At 42.5% G+C, this 26,016-nt stretch overlaps 1 protein-coding gene across 1 annotated transcript; it reads right to left on the bottom strand.

Moving 5' to 3' along the window:
• Positions 1-1,522: 1,522 nt before the first annotated feature.
• Positions 1,523-25,432, bottom strand: GRPR (gastrin releasing peptide receptor). The gene is made up of 3 exons (XM_071747443.1): positions 24,333-25,432; positions 6,324-6,675; positions 1,523-2,940 (listed from the first exon to the last, which is right to left on the bottom strand). Exons 1-3 carry the CDS (start codon positions 24,749-24,751, stop codon positions 2,548-2,550), a joined length of 1,164 nt encoding a protein of 387 aa, XP_071603544.1. The 5' UTR covers positions 24,752-25,432; the 3' UTR covers positions 1,523-2,547.
• Between the last annotated feature and the right edge of the window lie 584 nt (positions 25,433-26,016).

The following is a 26,016-nucleotide window of genomic DNA, read 5'->3' as shown; positions in this document are numbered from 1 at the left end:
TTCTTAAAGATATTATATGGGAAGCAGGAATCTGAATAAAATGAAGAATGTTAGCAAAAATTTACATCTCACCTGAAAAGGCTTGGTCTGAGTTGCTTAAAGTTAAAATAAGCTGTAGGTATCTTAGATTATGATGAAAGCATTGCATTTTGCATGGAAGTTCCCATAAATTTTTGCCCATTATCTCTGAAAACAGGGAGGGAAGCAGCACCAAGCATTTAAGCAACAGTGAGGCTGTGGCACATGTGGACACCTGCAGCGGCGTTTCTGGAAAGCACTTTCCAGATCAGAGCCTAAACCATCCTTTCTGTCCTCAGGGGAGTTGCTAACTCTGTTAGGAAGAAAAAGGTAAAATCAATAATCACTTACTCCATTCTGTGGTGCTGTATCTTCATAATTCTTCTGTGCTCAAATCCAACATCTTTCTCAGGGAGGAAGGGTCTGTATTCAGCTTACTACTGAGGGAGCTACAGCAATGCTGATTTTTCTGGTTTTAGGATTTACTCACACCATAACTGTGCTTTCTGCTTTCTCTCAGAAATAAAAATTCAGAAACTCTTGGAGTCTCTTGCAGAGCAAGAGTAATCTGTTGTCTACTACCAACCAGGAGGGCACATAAAGCAGAGATGGTGTGGCTGCTGTTAAAGAAGGCAATTCCTGCTAACATTTGTGTAAGTTCATACAAGGCTGAAGAAACTAATAAAAGTATCTCAGATGAAATTTTATCAGTTTTTGAGATGCCATAAACTTCTCAAAACTAAACTGAACTTTCTGTAATGGTTGCAGACTGGGCTTCTGGTACTTTATGTGGCTTCATGTTGAAGGTCAGGGAAAACGCCATCCTGCTGAAAATTTTAGTAAATGATGACCTCAGATAGGCCAGTACATTGAAATTAATTCCATAGCTACACAGTCAGCTAAGCAAGGGAGTTGTCTCAGCTGTCAAATAACCCCATTGCATAATTTTTCAGGGTGTGTGGGCAATGGTACCTGGAGGAGGCGGTGACACAGGGGATGTTGGGGGGACAGGGCAGGACTGCCTGCAGCAACACATCAGAATGGTGGTGTGGTCACATCCTGAACTCATGTACCTGCAGAGGTACTAAGAGGGCACTGGACTCAAAGTCAAAATCACTCAAGAGTTTTTAGACCTCTGTCTTTGGCATCACAGCCCTTTTTGCAGTCCCAGGAGGCACCCCTGGGCAACCACAGATGCATGGCTGGGTGTTCTCATACTGCACACATGGCTGTTGCTACATTCACAGAGCAAGTCCAACACAGAATTTTACTAGCTTTCATTTTTCATTTGCCATGCTAAGGAAAAAGATCAAAGAAGATGTGGGCCATTAAAAACTCAATATTCTGCTACAGTGGTTGGTTTATGGCCTCATATTGCAGCAGCTTTCTTTATCAGGTGTGCAGCTTCATTGCCTGTCCTGTAGCCCATGTACTTCAAGATTTTGTCATCTGCAGGTCATGGGGCTCCTGTTTCCAGAGTAGCTGATACCTGGCACAGGAAAATTGCAAAAGACCCAAATCTCCAATCTGGAACCCAGTTTTGGCACTCTCTCTCCACAGACTTTTTTTTGTGAAGATAGAAGTAATAAAATTTCTGGGTTTGGATCAGGGGGTGGGCTGGGGATCAGACCTTGCATTGCTGATAGTTTTACTGAAAAACTAGGGTGTTTTACAAAATTCTACTGCATAAAAAATATCTGTGCTTCATTTTCTGTTGTCTACCCTTTGCCAAAGCCAACTAAAACTTTGTCATACCCCTTAGGTGATGGAACATTCTCTATCTCACAACCTTCAGAACAGGAAGAGCAAAAGAGTAATGCTTGGAAAATTCCCTGCTGTGTCCTCCACAACATGGCAGAAGCTCACACATTTGAAAACTGTAAACATATTCCAGCTCACATTTATTCACATTACTGCTTTCACATTGATGTGGTGCAAGATACTGCTCATTTCTGATGGGGCCACTGACATGCCCCAGTAAACTCTTGACATTTTGTACACCATGAATTAATACTGTACTCAAACATTAATAAATACTCAAAAAGTCTGGAAATGATCTAAACTGAACTTCTTTGTAAAAGTATTTACCTCATTTAAATGGATTTATTTTGGTGTCAAAATATATTGTACCATGAACTGCTGGAGGCAACCATTCTGACAAAAATGAGTATGGTCTTTGTCACTGCTCTAAGTCTGCCCGAGTTTGGGATTGAGCAGAAAGCAATGGAGAACCCACAGAGCCAAACTGGATTTGATCTTATAATGCTCACTTTGCTCTCATTAAAAGCAGCAGGACTTGAAGCAATGTAGAGCATTCCAGGGACACCCTGTAGGCTGCTGCTCAGTCATCTGCTGCTCTGGCAATGTCTCAGTCCAGGATGAAACGCTGGATGCTGGAAGCTCCCCTGATTTCTCTGAGCATGTCAGACTTCCACACATGTGCATGTGTGTGTGCTACTCACCATCCCCACAGAGCAAAACCAAGCAACCATGCCAGGCATGTGATGTTTTGGTCCCTGACTGTGCCCTTTAGACATAGCCTTCGTGGCAGATGTGGTTGCCATTGATAAGGCTGAAGGTGGCCAGGGAATGGTTGGTGCTCTTGAGGGAGGTCATTCGTGTGGTGCTCCTGGCCATGCTCTGGGAGCGGATGAGGAGGCGAGCTCTGCAGCAGAAAAGCTGGTTGTTGAACTGCTTCCTGAAGCTCTTGCTCAGCAAGTAGAGAGCAAACGGGTTGACACAGGAGTTAGTGAATGCCAAGATGCGAGCGCAGATGCTGGCGATGAAATGCAGCACCGAGGTGTCCACCTCTGAGTAGTGGTAGGACCGGTATAAATAAATGATGTGAGTGGGGAGCCAGCAGAAGGCAAAGAGGCACACAAAGACAAGTACTGTCCTGGCCAGGCGCTTACGGGATTCAATCTGAAAGAAGAAAGAAATGCAGATTAGCAGCTACGCCTAGCACAGACCTGTAGGTTTTTTCCCTGGAGCTGCAGCTTTGGGATTAGCACCGGAGAGGTGGCATGGCCAGAGCAAGGCAATCTGGACCACAGGTGAACACAAACAGAGTCAAGAAGCCTCCTTGTATCTCCTCAAACCCCTTCCTCTAAAAAGAAGTAGTCCTGAAAATTTACTACCTAAGGCTTTCCTTTCATGCTTAGGGGTAAAACTCCAATGGCTTTTCACTTTGTAAAATCGCAGCTGAGGCAAAAGAAGCTCAGACACCTGCATTAGTTAACCCCATATCTGTTCTTAGGTAATTTATATATATTAAATTATTATTATTAGTGGTAATATTGTTACTGATTATGGGGCATGGGCCTGGGATATTTCAAATAGTCCAGAGGCAGGAGTTTCTGCCCTGGGGCCATGTGTTGTATGTATCCAAAAGTGCTGCCAACAGCCCAATGCCCTCAGAGACCCAGTGCAGCACAGAGGCAAAAGGAGATGCAGAAACTGAGAGGAAATTCTGCACTTGGAGAAACACTGAAGCAGCAGCGAAAGCTTTTAAGGCAGCTGAAAGAGCTAAGGCCACAAGGAGAATGCAGATGGAGATGGTGAACAGATGGACGACCACCTCCCTTAGCATAATTTGAGCTCTGTCAGGGAAAAATGTTTTGACAATGTCACACAGTATAACCTCCATGCAGACAAGCCACACTTTTGTTTTACTTATGTGTACAGTCTTGGAGTCAACCCAAAGGTATTGTTCAACCCAGGGCAGCTGAGGTAAACCATACTTTGTCTTTTGTCCACCAGTGCTGCACACCAATGCCAGTGAAAAACACATCTTTCTTCCTAATGAAGACAAGAGCTGTGACAAAGATCTCCCAAAAGGAGAGGACAGACAATGCTGTCCTGTTGAAATACCTTGCTCGCTGGGAGAGGTTGTGCAGCCAGAAGTTGCAGGCACAGCAAGCTGTCAGACCACTGACTTTTCATAATGTTATTGTTTACTGTAATCTCTGCATCTATTCCCAGGCACTTCTAGGGAACTTGTCAGAACTCAGTCCCTGCAACTGTCCCCATTCAGGCTCCCAAGAGCATCATCCTCACTCCCCTTCCGAGCTGCATAGGTACTCAGAAATTTAGCAGCTCACAGGTTGGTCTTTCCTCAGGACAGCTGCAAGCAGGGAGTAAGCAGAAGAGACCTGACAAGCCCATTTTGACTTTATTTGGTGCCTCTTTAACATCACTGACTGAAAATCAGCCACTGATTTTTGGGGGTTTTGACATGTGCCAGATGGAAATGTCTCCAGAGAGCAGGCTGAAAATTAGATCCTTCAAGAAAGGGCTGTCCTTGGCTAAACCATATATTCTTTTACAATGTATCCTTAATTTGATAGAGGGCTATGGAGGCTACATCACATAAAGAAAGGAAGCAATGCAATAAAGAAATCAATATGAGTTATCTCAGACAACTATAGCTCCTGAATGCACTGCAGGGTGGGAACGATGGGCTTACAGTGCTAGGCTGCAGCCTGGCATTTTGCTTTCTTTAGAGTCCTCTCGCCAAAATCAAGGAGGAAAAAAGGCTGCTTTACCTCTTGCTTTATTGCCACTAATCAAAACACTAATTGGATCAGCAGAAAAAGACTGCAGGAGAGAAAGATTTAGGCACATTCATAAGGGGAAAAGGATAAGGATTTCAGGGATCACACATCATTTGATGGGAAGAAAACACAGCTTTCCAGCCCTGCTGCTTCACCTCAGCATCTGATGCTTACGTGAGATGACTGCATTGGTCAGACTAAGGTGGAAATGTCATCTGGGTGCAATTATATGGGCATTTGTTGAGCTGAAGAATGGCTTGTGTCAGTTTAGCTTAGGTTGAAGCAAACCTCAGTTTGCTCAGTTTCAAATCTTCAGTGGAAAGGAAGATGTAAGGTAAATATGTTGTTTAGAAACAAGTTGCCCTGCCTTCCTTACTTGGACTACCTCAGACGCATGTAAAATTAAGGACTGACCTGAAATACCCCGTTGGTCAACCAGTATTCGGATTTCCCCCTGGAGATGACACTCCTCTCCAGTTGCTTTCAACAGGAGAAGTCATGAGGCAAATCCTGGTTAAATACTCTTTCTTAGGTTCAGGACTTGTACATTTTCAGCCACCCATTTTCAACCAGAGCCTGAAACTCACTTCAAATACACAGGTCCCAGCCTAAATGAGCCCAACTCTGAGTTCTGCAGGAGGACAGTTTGCAGAGTTTTACAAACCTCCCACTCACAAGCAACAGTAACAAAAGAAACTCTGCTTTCAAGGATGCAAAGGGAAGACTGAAAGACTGCATTATTATTCAAAGAAAATAGCCTGTTTCTATAAATCAAAGACTGTCCTAAGATGACACCTGAGGCTACCAACTATTGGATGAAAAAGAAGATTGACCAGTCTGGCTTATTAGAAGGAAAATAAGAGGTGGACAGGCTGTTATGTCCAACAGCACTTCCCTGGAAAAAGGCATTTTTAGAAGGACAGTTATAATGACTAAAGGGCTTAGAGAAAGAAGCCAGGACTCCCCTCCTGAGATTCCACACTGTAAAGATCACACCCTAGACAAGGGATGTAACCAGCATATGAGGATTCCACACTGTCCTGCTCTTTCCTCCTTCCTGGGCACCCTGCATCCACCACTGTCCTCCTCTGGCCTACACTCCCCCAGTTCCTCTCCAGCTTGTACTGGTTTCTCAACGTGGCACAGCACTATCAGATGAGAACCAGAGCCATGGTGAGCCCAGGAGGCATGGCTGCTCTCACAGAGCAAATGTGTGCTTCCCTGAACAACCTCTGCTCCTGGCCCTGGCTACAGGAGAGAGGTTCCTCTACCTCCACTCCCCCATTGCTGTGTCCCATTTGCTTCTCAGTGTAGAGAATTCAATTACAGACCCATCACTTCCCTGAGGACTGGAGGCTTTACCCAAGGTCCTCTCTCTCTGCCAAAGCAACTTTGAGAAATTTTGATTTTTTTCCTGTGTCATCCTTCGCCTTCAACCTCCAAACGCCATCCCCAGCTCTGCCTCTTTCCCTTCATCCCAGTCAATATTTTCCCAGGCTTGGCATGGGTCTCCTGCTGTGTTTGCCATGGTAACCACCCTTGCCAAAGTCTCTGAACTTAGAAACAGGAGAAGATGATTTAACTGTTTAGTGCTGTGCCATGGTTTGCGTCAACCATTTAAATTCTTTTAGCCCACCTATTCTAGCACATCAGGTGCAGGCTGTCCCAGTATAAATTCCCCCGTGTGTGTACTCTTTTCTCTCACATTCATGGGGACTGGTCCTGGATTTTTGAAGAAAGTAAAGTCTCTACCTGTTTCCTCACATGCACGTTTCCTTCCACGGGGATGTTGTAAGCACTCCGGATCAAATTCTTAGCAATGAAATAATAATATACTGAAATTACAGATAGGGGAATGATATAAAAGATCAGAAATGATGCCATTGAGTGAATTTTGGGATGCAGCCCATCAGAATGTGGGTAAGGAGCACAGCTGATGAAGGTTTTATTAGTCCCTTTGTCATAGAAAGGATGCAGATCTGAAAACACTGCTTCAGGAATGGCAAGCAATATGGATACAATCCAGATTGTAGCAGCTCTCACACAAATCTTCATCAGTGCATGTGATGCTTGGATCTCCATCGGCCTTACTATGGCTTTATACCTAAAAAATAAAAGACAAAGAAATAATTTACTGATCTCAAACCTCAGGCATTGTATGCTTGTTTGACCCTTCCATTTAGAAAAAGAAAAACAAAACAAAACAAAACAAATGAACAAACAATAAAATCCTTCTTTACTCAAGACTTCGATTTTCTTTCTTGCGTTTTAAATTTCAATATTTTCGATAGATTTCTCATTTTAAACAAGAACCACCTGTCATAGCCCCATTCAGTTTCATCTGTATTGATCCTGAGTTCATTTAATTTCTAATCGACCCAACAAAGCAGAGTGCTGCCTGACATTAATATCTCTGTGTCCAAATAGCATTAAGATAGGAGCTGTGCTCATAGACTTCTCTTCAAAAGCCTACAGCAGTTTACACCCCTTCACAGAACAGTGCTGAAGAAAACTGTGGAGGTTTTGCCACACATTTCATTTTGAACTGTGAGCATGCTGGCCTCCTACAAACCAAATCTTATGTTTTCTCAAGTGACAAAGAGTATGTTGCCCATTTTAATTGCTGTTTGGTGGTGTAGCTGGCAATTAAATGCTGTCCATAACTCAGTGCACCCAGGCAAAGTAGCCAGAGCTGTTAACTAACTTTCTTCAAGAAAATAAATATTGTTGCTTCCTATGCTAGGTATGTAGAAGGGTTTTTGATTTGCAATTGTAGAAGATTTTTTTTTATTTGCTATTTGTTTTTCATGATTTCAGCCTTTCAGAAACTTGTTCTTTAGAATCCAAAAAAAAAGAAAGAAGCAAACTTGTTTGATCCTGATATACTTCATAACTTCTGGAGATCTGCTTTGGTAGGAGTGTACATTCCAAGTGAATCACAACTCACACATGCATTTAAGGAACACAGTAGAAACAAAACAAGAAGACAATTAGGAAGGAATATCTGCCAGTTTCATAAATCATTATTTAGAATTACAATCTGCTGGACGGTTTTTTTCCATGATCCACATCACACTGTCACAGCCCATTTGATCCCTTCGTCACTGTTGGCTTTCTGGGAACTCATGGGTGTCTGGGCCCCATGGTGTGTCAGCCCACTTTGGCATGGCAAGGTACACCTCCCATTTGGCTCTTCCAGAGTTTGTTTCTAATCTCCAGTCAGTACTCTGGCTCCTTCACCCATCTGAATTGGGCTCTGGGGTGGGAGCAGGAACAGTAGGAATAATGTCCTGCCAGACACCAGGGAGCATGCAGCAGGGTCCATCCACCTGGCAGCCCAAAACAGGGACACATCAAGTATGCCACTGATTCCCTACGTAACATACCCTGCCTTTTCCTACAGGTCAACATTACAGAGAGGACTCTGTCAGTCTTGCACTGCTTTGGGCAATTACCTTATTTGGAGGATAAACACACATTCAATTTCTAGTTATAATCAATGCCTTGTTCAAAATACCTACCCTGTCCTGTCCTTCTACATATGTATATAAATAGAAGGTAAATATGTGTACATCTGTGTGTATTTATGTGCATTTATTTTATTATTTACATTATTTATAATATTTATTTACATTTGATTGTATTCGTACTTATATTTACATTTGTATTTGGGTTTATAAAGGCTGTATCTATCTGGGCATCCCACAATTAGCAAATGCTTCTTCATACAATCCCACATGTTTTGCGTAGATGATTTTTCCCTCAGTGAACTCCAAACACCTTGCTCATTAATCTTCTGTTTAGCCACCTACTTTCCAAGCTTTCCATTCCCCCTTTACTCCAACTGCACAGCTTCCTGCAGAAGCCAGACACTATTTTTCAGGCTTGCTTTGCACCTTTTTAAGTTGCATTCTGAAGCTGGGGATTAAGTGGTGTCAAACTGCAAAGCACAATCTTCCAGTGCATGATCATCATCTTGGGTGAAGAAAATCACAGCACTTGAACAAATATGATGTTACAACTATTGCAATAATGAAAGAGAAGTGCTGGGTAAATTACTAAAACAATGTAGCTGAAATTCCCCAATGTATAGTCTAATTGACCCGTTATAGATCACTGACAGAAGCAGCAGCTGACTGAACATCTTCAATAAACCCTAAGGAAGATAAATGCAAAAGGAAATTAATTACATATTAAAGTATTCACAAATTTAGTGTATTCAAAGGCATTTCTGCAAGGGCTTATTATATGCTTATCAACATGGCATGATAGCAAAGTTATGTCAGGGATTTTCTTATATAATATAGGCAGTTGAGAGAATACTTTCTCGTATTAATTCCCAGTGTCATGAATGGGTTGAAGAATACAGAGAAAGAGAGGTTATATTTTATTTGTATTAACACTAATAGAGTTGGCAGAGTCATAAAATGAAAGCATTCCAAGTTCTGAATACATTTTAATGAGAGATGGCATTTCTAAACAATGTAATTTTGAAAGAACATAATTAGAAATTACTAGGAAGACTAGAACTGATTATCAAGTGTTTAGCTTCTTTTTAAAGTCTCCTACAGGAGATAGAAAAGAAGAACTGAGAGAGGTTTTGCTTGCAAGGGTCTCAGTGTGGACCAAAAGCATGAAGTTGAAAACACACAAAAAAAAAAAAGAAAAACAAAGCTAGGAAATTGGTTTTGAAAATGTGAGTTTTCCTGCTCTGCATGCCAGATCAGTTGTGATTGGCTTCACAGCAGCTAACTCAGTCTTGAGCACTTGGACTTTTCCAAGGTAGGCCACACTTTTGGGACAAGAGTGACACCCAGTCCATGCTATTTGCATCTCCAGCAAACTTAAATCTTTCACCATCTGTTCATGTTACATCACTCCATTCTGTCTCCTGTGAAAAGCACAGTCTGCAGGTAAAGTTGAGGTAGGAATGGCCACCCAGGGGCCAACTGAGCTGGATGGATTGAATCCAGTTCTCTGTGCCTACACTAGACCATGGCAGTGCCATGCACCTCACCTAAAACAGCTGCCCAAGTGCCTTGGCATCTGCTAAAGTCTGTGGGGAGAAAGAGGCAACCCTGGGGGTGACTCCTCTAGGGCAAAAGCAGAGAGGAGTAGGAGATGAGTTCTCTGGAGATGCTCCCCTTTCTGCTTTCTGTAGCTGGAGCCTGGGCAAAGAGGTGACTACTTTCATAGCTAATTTTAGGTGTCTGAGGTACAGAACTTTCCTATAATTAACATACAGCCTTTGAATAAGCCAATCCAGTTAGGAGAGGACGTGGATGAATATCCCCATCTACCCTAGTGGAGCTACAGACCTAGGTGGCTATCTGAGAGAGCCTTCCCACAAAGGTCTGCAACAGCCTTATCTCCATCCCATGCAGTAACTCAGGCTCTGGGAGTTCATCTCACCTGGAGTGCTCAGTGTGCCTGCAGCAGATCCAGACATCGCCCTGAACCTCTGCTTGCTGACACATTCAGATTCCCTAACTATTGCTTAGTATCATTCTTTGCAGCTGAACTTCTTTCCAGACATACTTAGAAAAATTTTTTTAAAAAAAGATTAAAAACCAAGGTATGATTCATGCCCTACAACAAAGGCCAAAGCTTTAAAAGAATAAAACGCCCTCTAAGGATTCAGTTGAATAAAAAGTGGTACAGTCAAGAACTTGTGTCAGTTCCAGTCTCTCTCCAGTTGTCAAACAGCCCAGAAGAAAACGATTGTGTTGCCAATCTGATAGCAAATATGAAAGAACTTTTCTACCGCTCCCTCTTTGAACTTCTCTGTTCCCACTGTGCCTGTGGAGCAGCAACCTGCCTCGTGCACAGCCTCTCTGGCCAGGACAGGTGCCAGTGATCTCTGTGCCTCACAGGCTTTTTCAAAGAATCCCAGACAAAGAAATTACATGCAATTCATATAATCACAGTCCATGAGGACACGTGAAGACTCACCCCACAGGGCAATCCTCCCCTTCACCATCCACTGTGACTCTGATGCTGTCCTTCTCCAGGAGTGTGGTGAGAGGGTTGCTTCAACCCATAATGCCAGAACTCAGTAACATATAATGGGTGATCACTTCTTAATCTAATCCCTAAAACTCACTGGGGATTGGTAGGAGCCCACAGAGTGCATGACTCTCTATTGAAGATTGGAAAATGTCTCATAAACATCTCTTAGGATCCTTGTGCTCAATGAATAATTGTTTCTCACCACTGAAACTACCAGAATGACCATAAACCACTAAAACCTGACACACACAAGGTTCTTCTGTGGTAAATACATTTCCCACTGAGGTTAAGATGCCAGAGAAACTGGAAAAATGTGTCATTACACTTGTGTTAATATTAATATAACTAACAACAACAGCACCTAATGTACTCTAAAACTTTGACTATGCAAACATTGGTTAATATTGTACACTTAGCCCCAAAGCTGCAACTTCAAATATAAACACAGAAGTAGCTTTATTCTGAAAAAAGACAGTTACAGATAGACTCTCCAAGGGCAGAAATCAGAATAAGGCCCCAAATGGATGTAATTTCCTAGATGCAGCTTCTCTGATGGTGCAAAATATTTTAGCCACCCTTTGTGCTCCTCATCTGAGACAAGAAAATACTCATCAGCTGAAATATAAACAGGCTTTGCCTTAAAAGAAATATTGTCTGTACCTTCCCAAGCACAGAGACATGAAGGGCTGCAGTTTTTCCCTCACACTGGGGAAGAAAGGACCTTATCCCTAAGGCTGCAGTTTCAGTGCATCCTTCATATTTTTTTTCCTATCACTTTCATCCACTTACTTGTACCTTCTGCAACAGTCACAAAAATAAAATTAAAACAATTAAGTATGGAAGGGAAATCAGATGTTTCCTTTGGATTTAAAATTAATTTATCTCCATATGTCTCAGTGTCTGTTTTCTGTTTTGTTTTCTTTTTTAGCGTGGGAACTTTATGCTTTTTCTGGAGTAAATTTTCCTCTTTTATGTTTGCTTTGTCTTCTGCCTTTCCCCTGCCCCTTATGTCAGCAGTTAAAGCTAGTGTAGGTGGCCCATACAATAGCTGTCATTGTATATATTGTAAGTTTGGGCTGCAAGATGGAAGATACCACCTTCTGTAATACCTTTACAAGTGGTATGACAGTAGAGCTTAATTTCAGCCAGAATAATTTGTGTTCCCTCTTACAGTAGTACCTTTGGGGCCACAAACTGAGAGTCTCATAGTACAGCATATCAGTGTGTGACTGTAGCTGCTGCCAGTGGCAATGGGAAAGCAGCATCTCTCCTTATGGCAGTGAAGGCAGCTGGTCACACATGTACTTGGCTGTCTGAGATGTTCCTGGTGATCAAATATATGGCAGCAAGGATGGTACAGCAGCTCTGTGCCTGCCACTGCATTCCTCTTGTCTGTTTTATCTCACTTACAAAGATGCACTAAGTTGCAGCCACAACTCTTTCTTCCTTACTTTTTTCATCAGTAGGAGTGTAGCAAGAGAAAATGGCTGAAAGAGGCTCTAACACAGAGTACTGACGTTTTTTGTCACAGTCCTTCCAAGCACGTCCATCTTCCTGCAGCTGAACCTCACATTTATAAGAAATATAAGAGAAAAAAATAATTCTCCCCATCCTTTCTACAGAGAAACAGGACGCTACCCTTCCAAAATGAATTTGCAGTTCTTAAGTTTCAAGGAAAGTTTCCTCCAAATAGCATCATCCATTACTATGTCCTATGTATCATCCATTACTATGTTTCCATTAAAAGATCCTTTGCAACACTACTGAATTTGTATAGTAGTTGTAAAAAACAAACATATTAAAACCTGCTCAAACAAAATTGCAGAAGGCTTACCCACCCTTGCTTCACTTCCAGCCCTACTCTTTAGTCTGCATAAGGCTGGAGGAAAGATTTACCATATTGCTGCTCTCTGTTTTTTCTCTGAAGTGAGAAATCCACTTACAAACTTTTGAATCTCTTTAAACTGAGCTCTGTTTTGTGATGTTGGGTTAATGTGAACCTGAAAATTAAATAATATTTTTTAAAAAATAGAGCAGAAATTAGTTGGAACGGAATGGTTTAATGTCTTACAATCTGTCTTACAAAAATGGGCGTGTGAATTGCTGTGAAGTAAAAATGCTGAGTTCTTCCCAGCACCAGAAAATCACCAGCACTTTCTATAGTAATGATGAAAGAACTACTTTTCAGTCAGCATTGTTCCCATATTTCTTCTGTTCCCACCTATAACTGAAAGATAGGGAAAAGATGTGCAATTCACAGTTCCTCTGATCCCCAGTCATCTGTTCCCATTTGTCATCACTTAATACATGCACACTGATCAGGTCTTAGCCATGAATAGACTGAATTAAAACTTCCTCATTAAAATTTCGTAATTATGTCCTACTAGTATCACATCATTGTTTTGTCTACATAAGGTGAAGGTCTTACTCAATTACTATGCAAAAAAAAGCCTCAAACAACAGAGAAGTTGTTGATGGTATGCAAAGACTGCATAAATGAGGCACATGGAGCCTTGTTGAGATAGAAGCTCCACTTGGAGAGCAAAGAAAAAGTCTTACTAAATATCTGAACAAAATAATGAGAAATAATGAGAATTGCCCTGAACTTTCTTTATTGTTTCCATTATATATCTTGTGAATATTTATAGCTCTGAGGACAAATAATTCAGTAAATCCACAAAATTGCTAGACTGTCTAACTCATCAACACACTCTGACAATCTATTCTGGCTCTGTGTTTCCAGCATATTTAGGATTATCATTATTATGGATGTCTTTGGGCTGAACATCTGTTATTAAAATCTTTATTTTAGTAAATTGCACATAGGCAAAAAGACATGACTTACAGGTGGGTCTTACATTCATTGGCAGCTACTGTCCACTTTCTTTCTCTTTTTATTGATTAACATTTAAATGGAATGAAAAAGGAAGCAATGGTGGAAGTGACATAGTTCTAATTTTTTGAAGTGTGTGTTCAAATTTCAGTCTATATACCTGCATACTGCTACATCATCCTGGAGTCTGGATAAATGGGAATTTCAGTCTAGGAATGACTAAGGTAAAAACTGAGACAGGGGATTTGAGAGACCATTGAACTGTACTACACATCAGGGAAGAAGACTGTAAATAATAACCTTTTAATAACAACTGTAATATTCCTAACCATGACCTCCCAGAGTATAAAATATTTCCAAAATTAACTATATATATATGGAAAACAATGGAAGTAAAGCTTACTTCAGGAAATAGTGGGTGTTCTACAGCCAATGCTTTCCTTATTAGAAAAACCCAATTTGCACCCAGGGTATGTAGCTGATGCTCAGCCAAGTCTCTGAATGAAACCTTGATCCCAAGTCCAAGATTTCATAGAATCATAGAATTGGCTGGGTGGGAAGGGGCCTCAGAGATCATCAAGTCCAACCCTTGATCCACTACCGCTGCAGTTCCCAGCCCATGGCACTGAGTGCCACATCCAGTCTCTTTTTGAATATCTCCAGGGACAGAGAATCCACTACTTCCCGGGGCAGCCCATTCCAATGTCTGATCACCCTCTCAGTAAAGAAATTCTTTCTAATGTCCAACCTAAACCTCCCCCGGCACAACTTGAGACCGTGCCCTCTTGTCCTGCTGAGGGTTGCCTGGGAAAAGAGACCAACCCCCCCCTGGCTACACCCTCCTTTCAGGGAGTTGTAGAGAGTGATGAGGTCTCCTCTGAGCCTCCTCTTCTCCAGGCTGAACACCCCCAGCTCCCTCAGCCTCTCCTCATAGGACTTGTGCTGGAGTCCCCTCACCAGCCTGGTTGCTCTCCTTTGGACCCACTCCAGGACCTCCAGCCTCACACTTTGTTTCAGTCCTTGAAATGGGATAGGAGACCTGGTGGCTGAGGGAGAGGTGGAACCCATTCATTCAGAACTATCCTTAGACTTCAAAACCAGTTAATTCCCCCATACAGACTCTGCAAATGAGGATGTTTTCATGCTCACACTCATATCCTGGTGGATCAGCTTCCTGGTGCCAGGTTTGTAATGCAGTGTGTGCCCAGAGCTGAGCTGGGAGGAATGGTTCTGGCACCCAGGCTACCAGGCATAGGAAGGAGCAAACCCTGGTGACACTTTCCATCTAAAGCTTTACTGTCTTGGCCCAAGTTGTCAAATGGACTGTGGGCTTGGTGTGCCTGTGGATTGAATCTCTTACTGGGGCAATTAAAACTGGGGCCTCAGGCAATAATCCCTAGAGAATCAGCCTTATTTCTCCTGAAATCACCATCACTAGGTAGCCTAAACACATGATGTAACTGTTGAATATCCCACAGAGATGGTTACAGATATTTGCTGGAGTTTCTAAAAATGGCACTTGCTCAACCCAAAAAGTCCTGCCTATGATATGCACTAAATCAATATTGTACCTTGTTCTGACAGAGAAAGAAGTGTTCATTGTTGACCTAAAAATTAGCATCAGTTGCTTAAGATATAGCAGCCATGGTGTGTTTATCTTAATTTTGTGAGAAGAGATTAAAAAGCTTTCTATATATCTACCTCCCTACCTACCTTTCTAGCATCTGGCTATTTATCTATGGAACTTTAGAGAAGGAGGTTTCTTGAACTTAAAAGCAGCTGTCAGACCAACTGACTGGGAACATAAATGTCAAGGAGGCAATGCTAATGATACATTAGTAGCTGACTCCAAGCCTCCTCCCCTGTGTCCCCCCACTTTGTCCTGAAAAAACAACTGCTCAGGGCAAAAAGTTGCCCTGAATAACAGAAAGTGAGGAGTCATGCTAAAATCTCAAAGAAGTAATTAAAAAATCAATATACAACAGATGGGAAAAAAAGCAAAAGTAAATGACAGCGAATATCAGAGTTTAAATATGTTGTTGACTGATAAGAGAAGATGGAGAAGCCAATAAAATATCAAAGGTCACTGTATAACATACAAATGTGCATTTTAAAATATGTCAGGAACGAAAAAAAAAATCAGGAAATCGGGCATACACATAAATTATGAAGATGCAAACAATGATAAGGTGGAAAGGAATGACTAGATACTGGTCTTTAAGACCAAATGTAGAGGAGGTATCTATACCATGTGTGTGGTGCTGTACATGTTCCAGCAAACTTGTAAGCTGTTTTCAGGAAGATATGAGCCAACATCTCCTAACAAAAAACACTTTTACACCAGCAGGTCCGAGTAATTTACACCTAGAAATATTAAAGGAAGCAGATGAGGTTCAACTGGTGTTAATATTTTTTACACATTTTGAAAATGTGGAGAATTTCCCAAGAAGTGGATCCAAAGTTGTGAAATTCAGAAAGATGGAAGGTGTGACTGAGAAAACTACAAGGATTTGGGTTGCCAAAGGCTACTTGTAGATAGAATAATGGAGATGTTAGTCCTGCTAGCAGATGATAATTAAAATAAATCTGTTTTGTTTGATGCACAGAAGATTTAATGCTTTTTCAATAGTTCTTTCACAATGTTGTAGGTGATGTAAAAAGGGGTGTAGGCTATGCTGGCACACAAAGGAGGCACAACCTGCATGGGCACATTGGCATGGGTGACTGTACATGTGGATATGCACAGTCACATGCCAGGGGCATCCCTCCCCTACCCACACCCATGCAAACCCAGCCCAGGGGATTAAATTTAAAGGCTTAAAATAAGCAGCCTGGCCTGGGAGATTAAGCCTTGCTAGACGGGGACCCCATGCTTCACGGTCTTGTCAACAGCTTCTCAAACATGCCAGTGAAAAGGTAAAAGTGTGTGGAGACATTACTAGCCTGGGTCCTGGGAACGTTCTCTAGCTGCAGTGTTATTTATCGTGTATATCAGCTGCCTTGAGCAGGCTATAAAACTTTGCTGAGAAAGTTTGCAGATGACACAGTGGCTGACCAGACTGTAAAAATACTTTAGAGTCATTTGGATTAATGACCATAGTCTAACAGAACCCATTTTAACTCAGCCAGGTGTAAAGCAATACATCTAGGACCAGAGAGAGGAGATTATGCTAAAGAGACCTGGGGACCTTTCAAGGAAAGAAGAGACCAAGAGAAGACAATGGAGCACCTCTTCTGCACCAGACAAAATGAGATATTCTGTGCCATTCTCACCATGACATGGTTTTAGTGTAACAAGTACCTGAGATAACTATTATAAAGTTAAGTCAGTTTTATGATACTCAGGTCCTTTCTGTGGCTTCAGTACACATAGATATCATAATGGACCATCACCTCCATATGAACCTTCAGCTGCACATTGGGGCTGAGCAGTCTAGTGCTATCCCCGACTGCTCTTACCATAGAATCACAGCATGGTCTGAGTTGGACAGAATCTTTAAAAATAATCTATTCTCTGCCCTGGGCGGGGGCATCTTTCACTAAATCAGGTTGCTCATAGCCCCATGCAACCATACCCTGAACATTCCAATAATAGAGCATCTAAAACATCTCTGGGCAACCTATTCCAGTGTCTCAGCACCCTCACTGTAAAAGTTTTTTTCCTTATGGCTAATCTAAAACTACCCTCTTTCCGTTTAAAACTGTTGTGTCTTGTCCTGTCACTAAAGGCCTTTGTAAAGAGTATCTTTCTTGTATGCATCCTTTATATGTTGATAGGCTGCAATCAGGTCTCCCTGGAGCTTTATTTTCTCCAGGCTGAACAACCCCAACTCTCTCCACCTTTTACTTATGCTATTAGTTAGACTATCATGCATAGCTAAGAATTCAGACAAACTTAAATTTGAAATATGACATGATTTCTAAGTGATGAGGATAACAGGTTGCTGGAAACACATGAGGGGGACAGGGTGATATGTGCACCTCTAGCCTGAATACTCAGAAAGTTTCCCAGTGTCACTGAAAATATCAGTTTTAATCCAGTTCCTATAAGATATTCAGCAGCCTCTGTGCACAGATGCAGACAAGAACTGGGTGACTAGAGCAGTCACTGCTAGTGAAGCGTCAGCATTTTCTGTTCTCCCAGGTCATTGGATCTGTGTCTAAATCTCATGCTTCAGGGTTGTCTGCAGGTGTGAAGAAACATTCTTTCCTCTCAGGGTGTCGTGGTACTATTTTCTGTCCAACATTCCCATGGAGTTGTAGAGATTGTCTATAATTAGAGGGCAGGGAAAGACAGGACAGGTAGAGCTCTGACAACACTTCTCCCTTTGACATGCCACAGTCTTCTGCACTCTGGTTAAACTGATCACTAACCTGGAATCAGGAGGGGAGTTTCCTGCAAGGAACTTCAGCTTTCTGCCTTTCTACACAGCCCAGCACTTGGCTTCTTGCTTTCTGGTGCCTCAGTACTGTGAAGTATCCAGGCACCATCATCAGTTTCTGCCCCAGGGCACAGGTTGGAGTTTTGGACTCCAAAATCCCCTGCTCCATCTGAGGTTGTAGGCAGTAGGCAGTGTCAAAGGACCTTCAGGGACTGATCTTATGGGCCTGGTGTCTTACATGACATGAGGTGAAGTGGGAACATAAGTGCAGAAGTGGTGAGAAACAAGGTGAGGGGACTCATGACCTGGTCAAGTGGGAGGTGTCCCTGCCCATGGCAGGAAGGTTGGAACTAGATTATCTTTAAGGTCCATTTCAACCCAAACCATTCTGTGATTCTGACTCAGCAGAGCTAGAGCTGGAGTATCTTTCAAAATAAAACAGCTTATTAAAACAGTGAATAAAGCAGCTACTGGATACTGGATGATTCCCTGCATATATAGAAGCTGTGCCAGCTTCTCATTTTTCAGCTCATCTATCCTCTATTCTTTTTGGCCAGGCTGTTGTCTGCATCTGAACACTAAGTATTACCACCTGAGCTGATGGGATGACTGGGTTTGCTGAAGCAATGCTGATGTCTCAGCCCATTGTATTCAGTCTGATGGACAGAAAATTCTCCATGGCCAGGCGCTCTCTTTATTAATGGTGTGTGCAGCACCTCGTACCCCGAGACCATGACAACTGATTGGGGGTTTTAGGTTTCACTGAAATGTAAACAGTAGGTAATCCAACTTTTCTTCCTTTCGATTGCTTAAATATTGACAGTCTCCAGCACATTAGCACTGATTTTGACCTCGGATTTGCGCAGCAGTCCCCCTGGTACAAACAGGAGCTTTAATGTTCCCGGCTATAGAAGTGCATCTATCGTGTTTTGTCCATCTGCTCCAGCTAATCAAGATATTCAGAAAGTTTGTGCTGTTTAATCTGTTTCTCTTGCTGCAGATGTTGCAGGGGCTGAGGAAATAAGCTAAAACCAAGGGTGTTAACAGCATTTGTATTGCATTGACACAGTGTCTTCACATGCCCTGTGCCATCCCTGCATGAAAATCATCAGTATGGACACTGTGCCAGGAGCAAGGGTTGAGGAGGGGCTACCCAGTACTTTCGTGGGAAGGGAGGCTTTGGGCTGGAGTCCAAAGCCCCCCTGTTTTTCTTCTCTGACTTGGAAGAACTGATGTTCTAGCTGGGGTCAAGTTAGTGGATCCAAAGTGTACATGTGGGGGTACCATTCTGCTGACTCACACTGACCAGACTAGGGGCTGTCTTGGTAGTTCAGAGTGGCTTTCTCTGCCACCCTTTCAAAACCTTCCTGAGGCTCCACAGTAAATTACAGCACAAGTGAATTGCCCCCAAATAATGCCTTAGTGACCTGACCGGATTTCATGAGTTCTGTGACTGAGCTGCCCAGAATAAAGTCAAAACCAGTACAGAGCTGACACTTCTCAGCTGATGGTATTAAAAAATAAAAGTATTACTCTGTAAATCAACTCCATGGATATCTGGTTTGGCTTTCCACAGCTTTATTTTAGGGTGGCACGTTTCCCTTAAATAAAATAAACCAGATACGTAGAAGAACTGACATGTAGATATTACTTTTCCTTTGGTGTTGTACACAATATGAGTGGTAGGGGCTGCAGACATCCAAATAACACAAGAGATGAGCCGGCTAAAAAAAGTTTTGTATGTTTCAAAACATTCTTCTAGAAATTCTAGATTTGTTTCTTTCCTTCCTCCACTCTGTTTTTGAGAGAGACGGTTGTTTGGAGTTTTTTATTTCTTAAAAAAACAAACTGTCCTATGAGTCCAGAGGAACATCAAAAGTTGTGGCTGTGAACTGCTCCAGGGGACTCAGAACAGCTGGAAGCAGCACAGCATCCCTGCATCCAACCACTGAAGTCAACATTTCCAAAGCTAATGTCCCCTTTTCAGGTATCAGAGCTCCCACAAGACTGCAATGTCCCCTGCCTGCAGCTGTTCTTACCAAGGTAAGCCACCTAACCTCACCAGTAATGTCACTCCATGTGTCTCATGATGTCCTCATTCCCTTTCACCATATGCCAGAGGGCAGCTCCAGGTGGCAGGCCCTGCCACAGCTTTCAAGAACTAAAATCCAGATAATCCCAGGGTGTTTAAAGTAAAAATGCTGCTTAAAAACTTCAGTTACGCTCTACACTTCCACTGCTGTGTGCTTGTAAAACCAGCACTATTTCAGGAAGGTTTCACTGCACTAGGGCACCAGGGCATTTCGTTTTTTTACTATCCCAGCAAAACAGTTGGGAAGTGTAAGCAGTGCCTGACAGCTTGGTTAATTCAAATGCAAATGTATAAACCATGTCACTCATGGCAGAAAGAGTCAATTAAATAAAGACATCTCCCATGACAAGGGCAATTAAATAAGTTGCTTTTCTTCTTACAGAGCAAAGATTTTCCTTGATTTCCTGTCACTTGCTGAGCCAGCCTTGGCTTTTCTGCCTGGGCTAGGGGCCCAGCTGTGACTGCTCTCACAGCCACCTCTACTCCCCTTCCCCTCACACCGAGGAGGAGGAGGTAGAAGAGGAGGAAGAGGAGGGCAGGCTGACAGGCAAACTCAAAACTCCCTCTTTGCAGGGACAGAGCTGAGCAGCATAGCATCTGAAGTCATCCGCTGCCTCGACAGAGAGGAGCAGCAGGGCAGACAGATGTCCTCCCCCTGCCAACTTCATTTACAGCCCTTCTAAAACACACAAACAAGCATACACACACATCCACTGCTGGCTTCCTTGCTCTTGTATACTCAGCCCGGGCGCCTTATCGCTGACTGAGGGTGGCTGTAAGCACACCACAGGAATTAACCCTCTCTTGGCTCCTCTGCAAGTTTGCCAAGCTCGAAAGAAAGCAGGGCTCACCAACAGCTCCTGCAAATGCAGCCGGGCAGATGCGAGCTCCCTGCAGCCAGAGGAATAGTCCCACAGAACAGAAATTGCTCATATTGTTAACTCTTCTTTGCCCTTTCTTCCACACACTCGTGAATAATTTAACCTTTGTCTGATAGGGCCTCATGACTGTACACAGAGGCAACTTAAGAAAAGGGGGACCCTTTGGCTGTGCCCCACCTCACCACAGGCAGGCTCATGTGTGTGAAGATGCATGAAGAGCACCCTGCAGACTGCAAGCCTCCCATTGCTGGAAAAGCTGAAATCAGTGCTTTGCTCCTCTGTTTCTACTTGAGAAAAGTTTGCACTTGAGCAGTCAGTCCTCTGGACAACCACTGCATCTTGGTGGGTCAGACCACTGAGCAGCCTTAGGGACCCTGTGGTGGAGGTTGTCACTTATCTGAGTGTTTGCGGTCACCAGCAGATGACAGCTTCAGGAATATGAACTCTGCCTAACACGTAGGAAACTGGAAATGGAATGAATAAAAGTGTACCTCAGGAAGGCACACTCTTGCGCCCATGATGTGGGCTGTGCAAAAGTCTGTTAAAATGGCTAAAGGTGATCCAAAGCAACTGAGCTGATTTGTACAATTGTAACTGGTATCATACACGTCTCATCACTCTCTCACATATTGTATCTACTCATCACACCTACCCCAGTGCCTTTCACCTGGTGTTTCAATGGAAATGATCCTGTTGTATCACACTCAATTGATTTTCTTTACACAGAAGGTTTTTGATGCCAGGTCTCTGAATGCATCACCACAATACCTTCAGTAACTTTTTTCTGACAAGTCTCCCTTTCCTTGGAGGTAGTGGCACGTGATGATACCCACAGCAAATAGTTTGGTTTTCTCTCCCATGGTCCACAGCATTGGTTCACGAGAACTGGGACATTCATATGTCTCATGTGAGCACCACAAGCAAGGTTCAAGTCATTGAACATTAGCCATCACAGACATGGTCATCTAATCCATGATAAATAGCAAGGCTTCCTCAATACTCAAGGAGTAAGATAAGTACCCTGATACGGTGATTTGTCCTGTCTCCTCTGGAGTCATCTCTTTCCATGGACTAGGAAACACCTTGCTGACTATCTTGGAGTGACTCCTCACCTCAGACAGTAAAAGCCAAGTGACATGAGCCATGACTGAACAGTCTTACCTGCTGGACTCCTGAGTCCTCGTGTTACCCTGCTGTCTCCACCATGCCCCTGTCTTCTGCAAGTATTTTCCTGCAGGGTTGAGCTGTTGCTCATGCTTCATGCAATGCCAGGTCTGACCTTTAAAATGGTTTTCTAGGAAAGCACTCTGGGTGTCTCTGTCCCTGTCATCTCCCTCCTCCAGGGCCCACAGCAGGGTATTGGGCTGCCAGTCCCTCTGCAGACTCAAACAGGCATCACTGTGCTGGTCACAGTCGACTCATATCTTGGAAGTATTCCATGTACCTTTTGTTTTCCTAATGATTCTGACATGATTAATAATGGGCTGTAGAGTTCAGGGTGACATTCTTAAGAAAATAGACTAATGGGCTGACAAAATGTAGACTGTATTATAACAAAATTATCCCATCACTGCTGCTAATACACTGAAACAGAAACTTGAGTAAACATAATAGGTAAGGGCCATTTGTAGTTCAACGCATTTAAGATACACAGATCTAATAAAAGTCAAAGTTTTACTTCAGTCTCCTTCTGTAGTGGACAAAAGATGCACTAGAAGAGGGTGACATGATCCCTTGGAAATGGGAACATCAAGTCTCCCGTGTGCATGCCTGTCCCCCTTATAGCATTGAGAAGTGGGGTAAAGTTTGATTAGCAGTGAAGCACAATGGTTAGTAGGATCCAGGTAAGTCTGGCATTAAGAATTTAAAGTGACCAAATCCAAACATTGCTGCAGCTCCTGTTTTCTGTTCTTTTGCACTCACTTTAGGCAAAAAAATACTGATGTGCTGCTCAGTAAAAGCATTTGTAATGTTTACTTTATGTGGCACATGATCAGATAGCAACAAATCTCTAACATAATGTTCTTTATGATGCCTTTTTTATTTTCCTGACATTCCTTAGAACAACTTACATCACAGCTTTGGAAAGGTGAATTTCCTGAAAACTTATAATAGTTACTACTTTCTTAAGAAGAAGCGAGGGGGGGGTGCAGCCACCACATGAAACTCAGGAGTGAAAGTTTAAGGGACTATTTGTGAACTTTTCCTATTTTCCAGCTCTTTTAGACCAAATGGCTTGAAAACTTTTCTCTACACATAGGCCTATTTGTCATCTGTTATTGTGGCAGACAGTGCTATTTTTATACTACACCAACACAGAGGGGTTAATAAACATATTGACTACTCTCCCTCTGAAACACTATTGGAATAATTTGCTTTGACATACTGTATATTGAGATATGTGTATGAACTGCTCTGAAAACTGAATGAAAATAGTCTGGCTTTTTAAAGTAGAAGGTTCTGAGAAGAGACACAGAGTGGCATGAAAGGGACTACCTAAAGCAAACCTAGTTTCACTTCTTTGAAAGCAAGCAATGTAATGCCCAGGTCATTTTTAAGCAAAACAAAAAAAATATTTTTTCTCATTATAAATAATAGTACTTCTGTGAGATTTTTTACCTTTAGTATGGTGACAATATATTCCTCAATCTCTTTCTGAAGCATCCAAATTAAAAAAAAATTGTCCTGGCTTTGTTGTACTTAGGAGTTTCTGTAAGAGCCAACAATCTGATAAATGCTTAAAACCTTTCCAGAAAGGTAGGCTTCATCCTTCCAAATAACATTAAATTAAAATGCCTTTTGAATTTAAGCCTGAATGCTCTGAGACTGTTTTCTAAAGCCTCACAGCAATCTAAAATAGAGCTGCCTTATTAGAAGCATGTAATTTGTTAAAGTCAAACTTGTTTTCAGGTATCCTAAAATAGCAAAGCTATTATGTGCTATTTTTTTACCAAACATTATTGGAAGACAAAGTTTCTGAACAAGCACAGATTAGTTTTGGTCGGATAAGGGGCAAATGTTTTAATCAAGGGAAATACACTGGCTACAACAAACTGAGAAGCCTGGCTTCAGGCATCCTTATTTGAATATTTGGAACATATTTCATGAACTATGGCCTCACATGTAATTAGCCTTAAGGAAGCAGGCCACTAGAAAGAATTGATTTTAACTACACTTTAAACTGTTGCTCCAGTGGCTTCACACTTTATGAAATAGAGATCAATTATCTTTTTTGCAAATATGAACAATACTGTCTTTTAACAGACCTTCCTTCACTGACGGCTATTTTCTCTCTCTGGTCTTTAGCTTGATCTACTCTTGTTTTTTCTTTTAACTAAGCTAGAGTATTAGCTAAAGTGCACAAACATTTAGTTTAGTCTAGGAAAAGTATTCTCTGTTCAATCTGCCTCCTACACAAGTTGTGTGCTTATAGCCACCAGAAATTAACCAAAGTTGTTCTTTTCCCCCTCCTCAGCTTACAAATACACTTGTTACCCCAAAATATGCCTTCCTAACAGAGCATTTCATGGAGTCATAAATAAGAAGACTTCTTTGCAAGCTTACCTGTCAGCCGAGAGAGCAGTGAGAGTAAAGACTGACACTCCTACAGAAGTGAGCTGTATGAAGGGGATAAGTTTGCATCCAGTTCTGCCAAACAGCCACTCGTCAGCCAGGTACCTGCTGGCATCCACAGGCACGCAAGTCACTAAAAGCAGCAGGTCTCCCAGAGCCAAACTGGAGATAAACAAATTCGGGACATTTCTCATGGATTTCACAGTACAGAAGATCTTAATCAAAGTGATATTGCCAATAAGGCCTATCAAAATTATGATCCCATAGATGGTGGGGATGGCGTAGAGGAACGCTGGGTAGAACCAGTCGTCACCAAGGAGGGAGAGGGTTGCACTCTGGTTGATGGAGACGTTGCAGAGAATGAAGTTATCTGTTTCTAGGTCTAGCAGAAGGCAGTCGCCAGATGCCATCGTCCTACTTTCCTCCTCTCAGAAGACAGCTTTCTTCTTGGCAAATCTTTCTCCTTCTTGCTGTAATTTTGCTGCTGGCTGCTGGCTTTAAACAGTCAGAAAAGTTTCAAAGTCATATCACTTTGTGACACAGCTTGACAGTAAGCAAACCAAAAAGCAACTGCAGCTTTCTCAACAGTGCTGTTTCCAGAAGGTGAAAAGAGACCATGCTTAAGCATAGTTGGAATCCTAAAACTTGTCCTTTTCCCCATTGACATGTCTTGCTGTTAGGTGTTCCTGAGCTCTGGAACGCTGTTTATCAAAGTCAAAGACCAGCAAGTGGGAGGCATTTTCAAAATTACTAAATTCCCAGCTTCAGCTCAGCCAAGCAGCACCGAGTCCAAAAGAAGGGCATTACAAAAAAACAAGAACTTTTGGTAGTCGCCTTCAAGCTGCCTTGCAAATCTCTCTCCCGCCTTTCAGCACCTGCAGTCGCCAGCTGGATTTAAAGGGAGGGAAAAGCAGGGCTCGGGTGACGTCTGGGGTCCTGTAGGCAGGATCTTCTGGACGTCAGATCTTCGCCTGCTTCCCATGATGAGAGGCGAGAGCAGGCTCGCTTCAATGACTGCGGTAGCGCCGGGGGAGCCGCCGGCGAGCGCCGGAGAATGCCAGCCACCTACTGGACAGCATCCTCACTGCCTGGGCCAGGGGAAAGGAGGAGGAGGAGGAGGAGAAGGAGGGGGTGGTGAAACCCACCAACATCGCTGTTAACTCTTTAGACGAAAAAAAAAAAAAAAAAAAAAAAATTATGCTCGTTTATAGGGTCGTGAGAAGAGGCTCGCCAAATAAAAGGAAATAATGATAATAATAAAATAAGTGTCCGTTTCATGCTGCAAATAGTGTGATCTGCAAAGCAATCACACCTCCTTGAATATGAGCACACATACTTTGTTTGCACTCTGGTATTCGATTGTCCCAGTGAAACAGAATAATGATATGAAGCCGAGTTTGTCCCCCAGGGCAAATGAACTGAACAAAGACAATTAAGATAAAATCAACATGATAGTTAAGGTAGGCAAATGAGTACTAGCACTATGCAGCTGCAGTTAACCAGGGAGCCCTGAACCCTGCACAGTTTTTGTCAGTGTCTTAATTTGGAGGTAACAATAACAAGGGACAAAATTTGCTTTTCAATGCCATTGGTTCTATTTATGAGGTACCCATCATACTGCACATCAAGATGCAGCAGAGAGAAACTTTCTTGGCTTATAACAGTCTGAAAATGC

Source organism: Heliangelus exortis, chromosome 1 (assembly GCF_036169615.1).
Source record: "Heliangelus exortis chromosome 1, bHelExo1.hap1, whole genome shotgun sequence".
Taxonomy (NCBI): Eukaryota; Metazoa; Chordata; class Aves; order Apodiformes; family Trochilidae; genus Heliangelus; species Heliangelus exortis.
This window is presented reverse-complemented; position numbering and strand designations above follow the sequence as displayed.

Coding starts and splice junctions, on each gene's coding strand:
- GRPR (XM_071747443.1), bottom strand. CDS start 24,751: ATGGCATCTGGCGACTGCCTTCTGCTAGACCTAGAAACAGATAACTTC. Junction 6,676..24,332: donor ACTGCTCTCTCGGCTGACAG/GTAAGCTTGCAA, acceptor TTTATTTTTTAG/GTATAAAGCCATAGTAAGGC. Junction 2,941..6,323: donor ACGTGCATGTGAGGAAACAG/GTAGAGACTTTA, acceptor TTCTTCTTTCAG/ATTGAATCCCGTAAGCGCCT.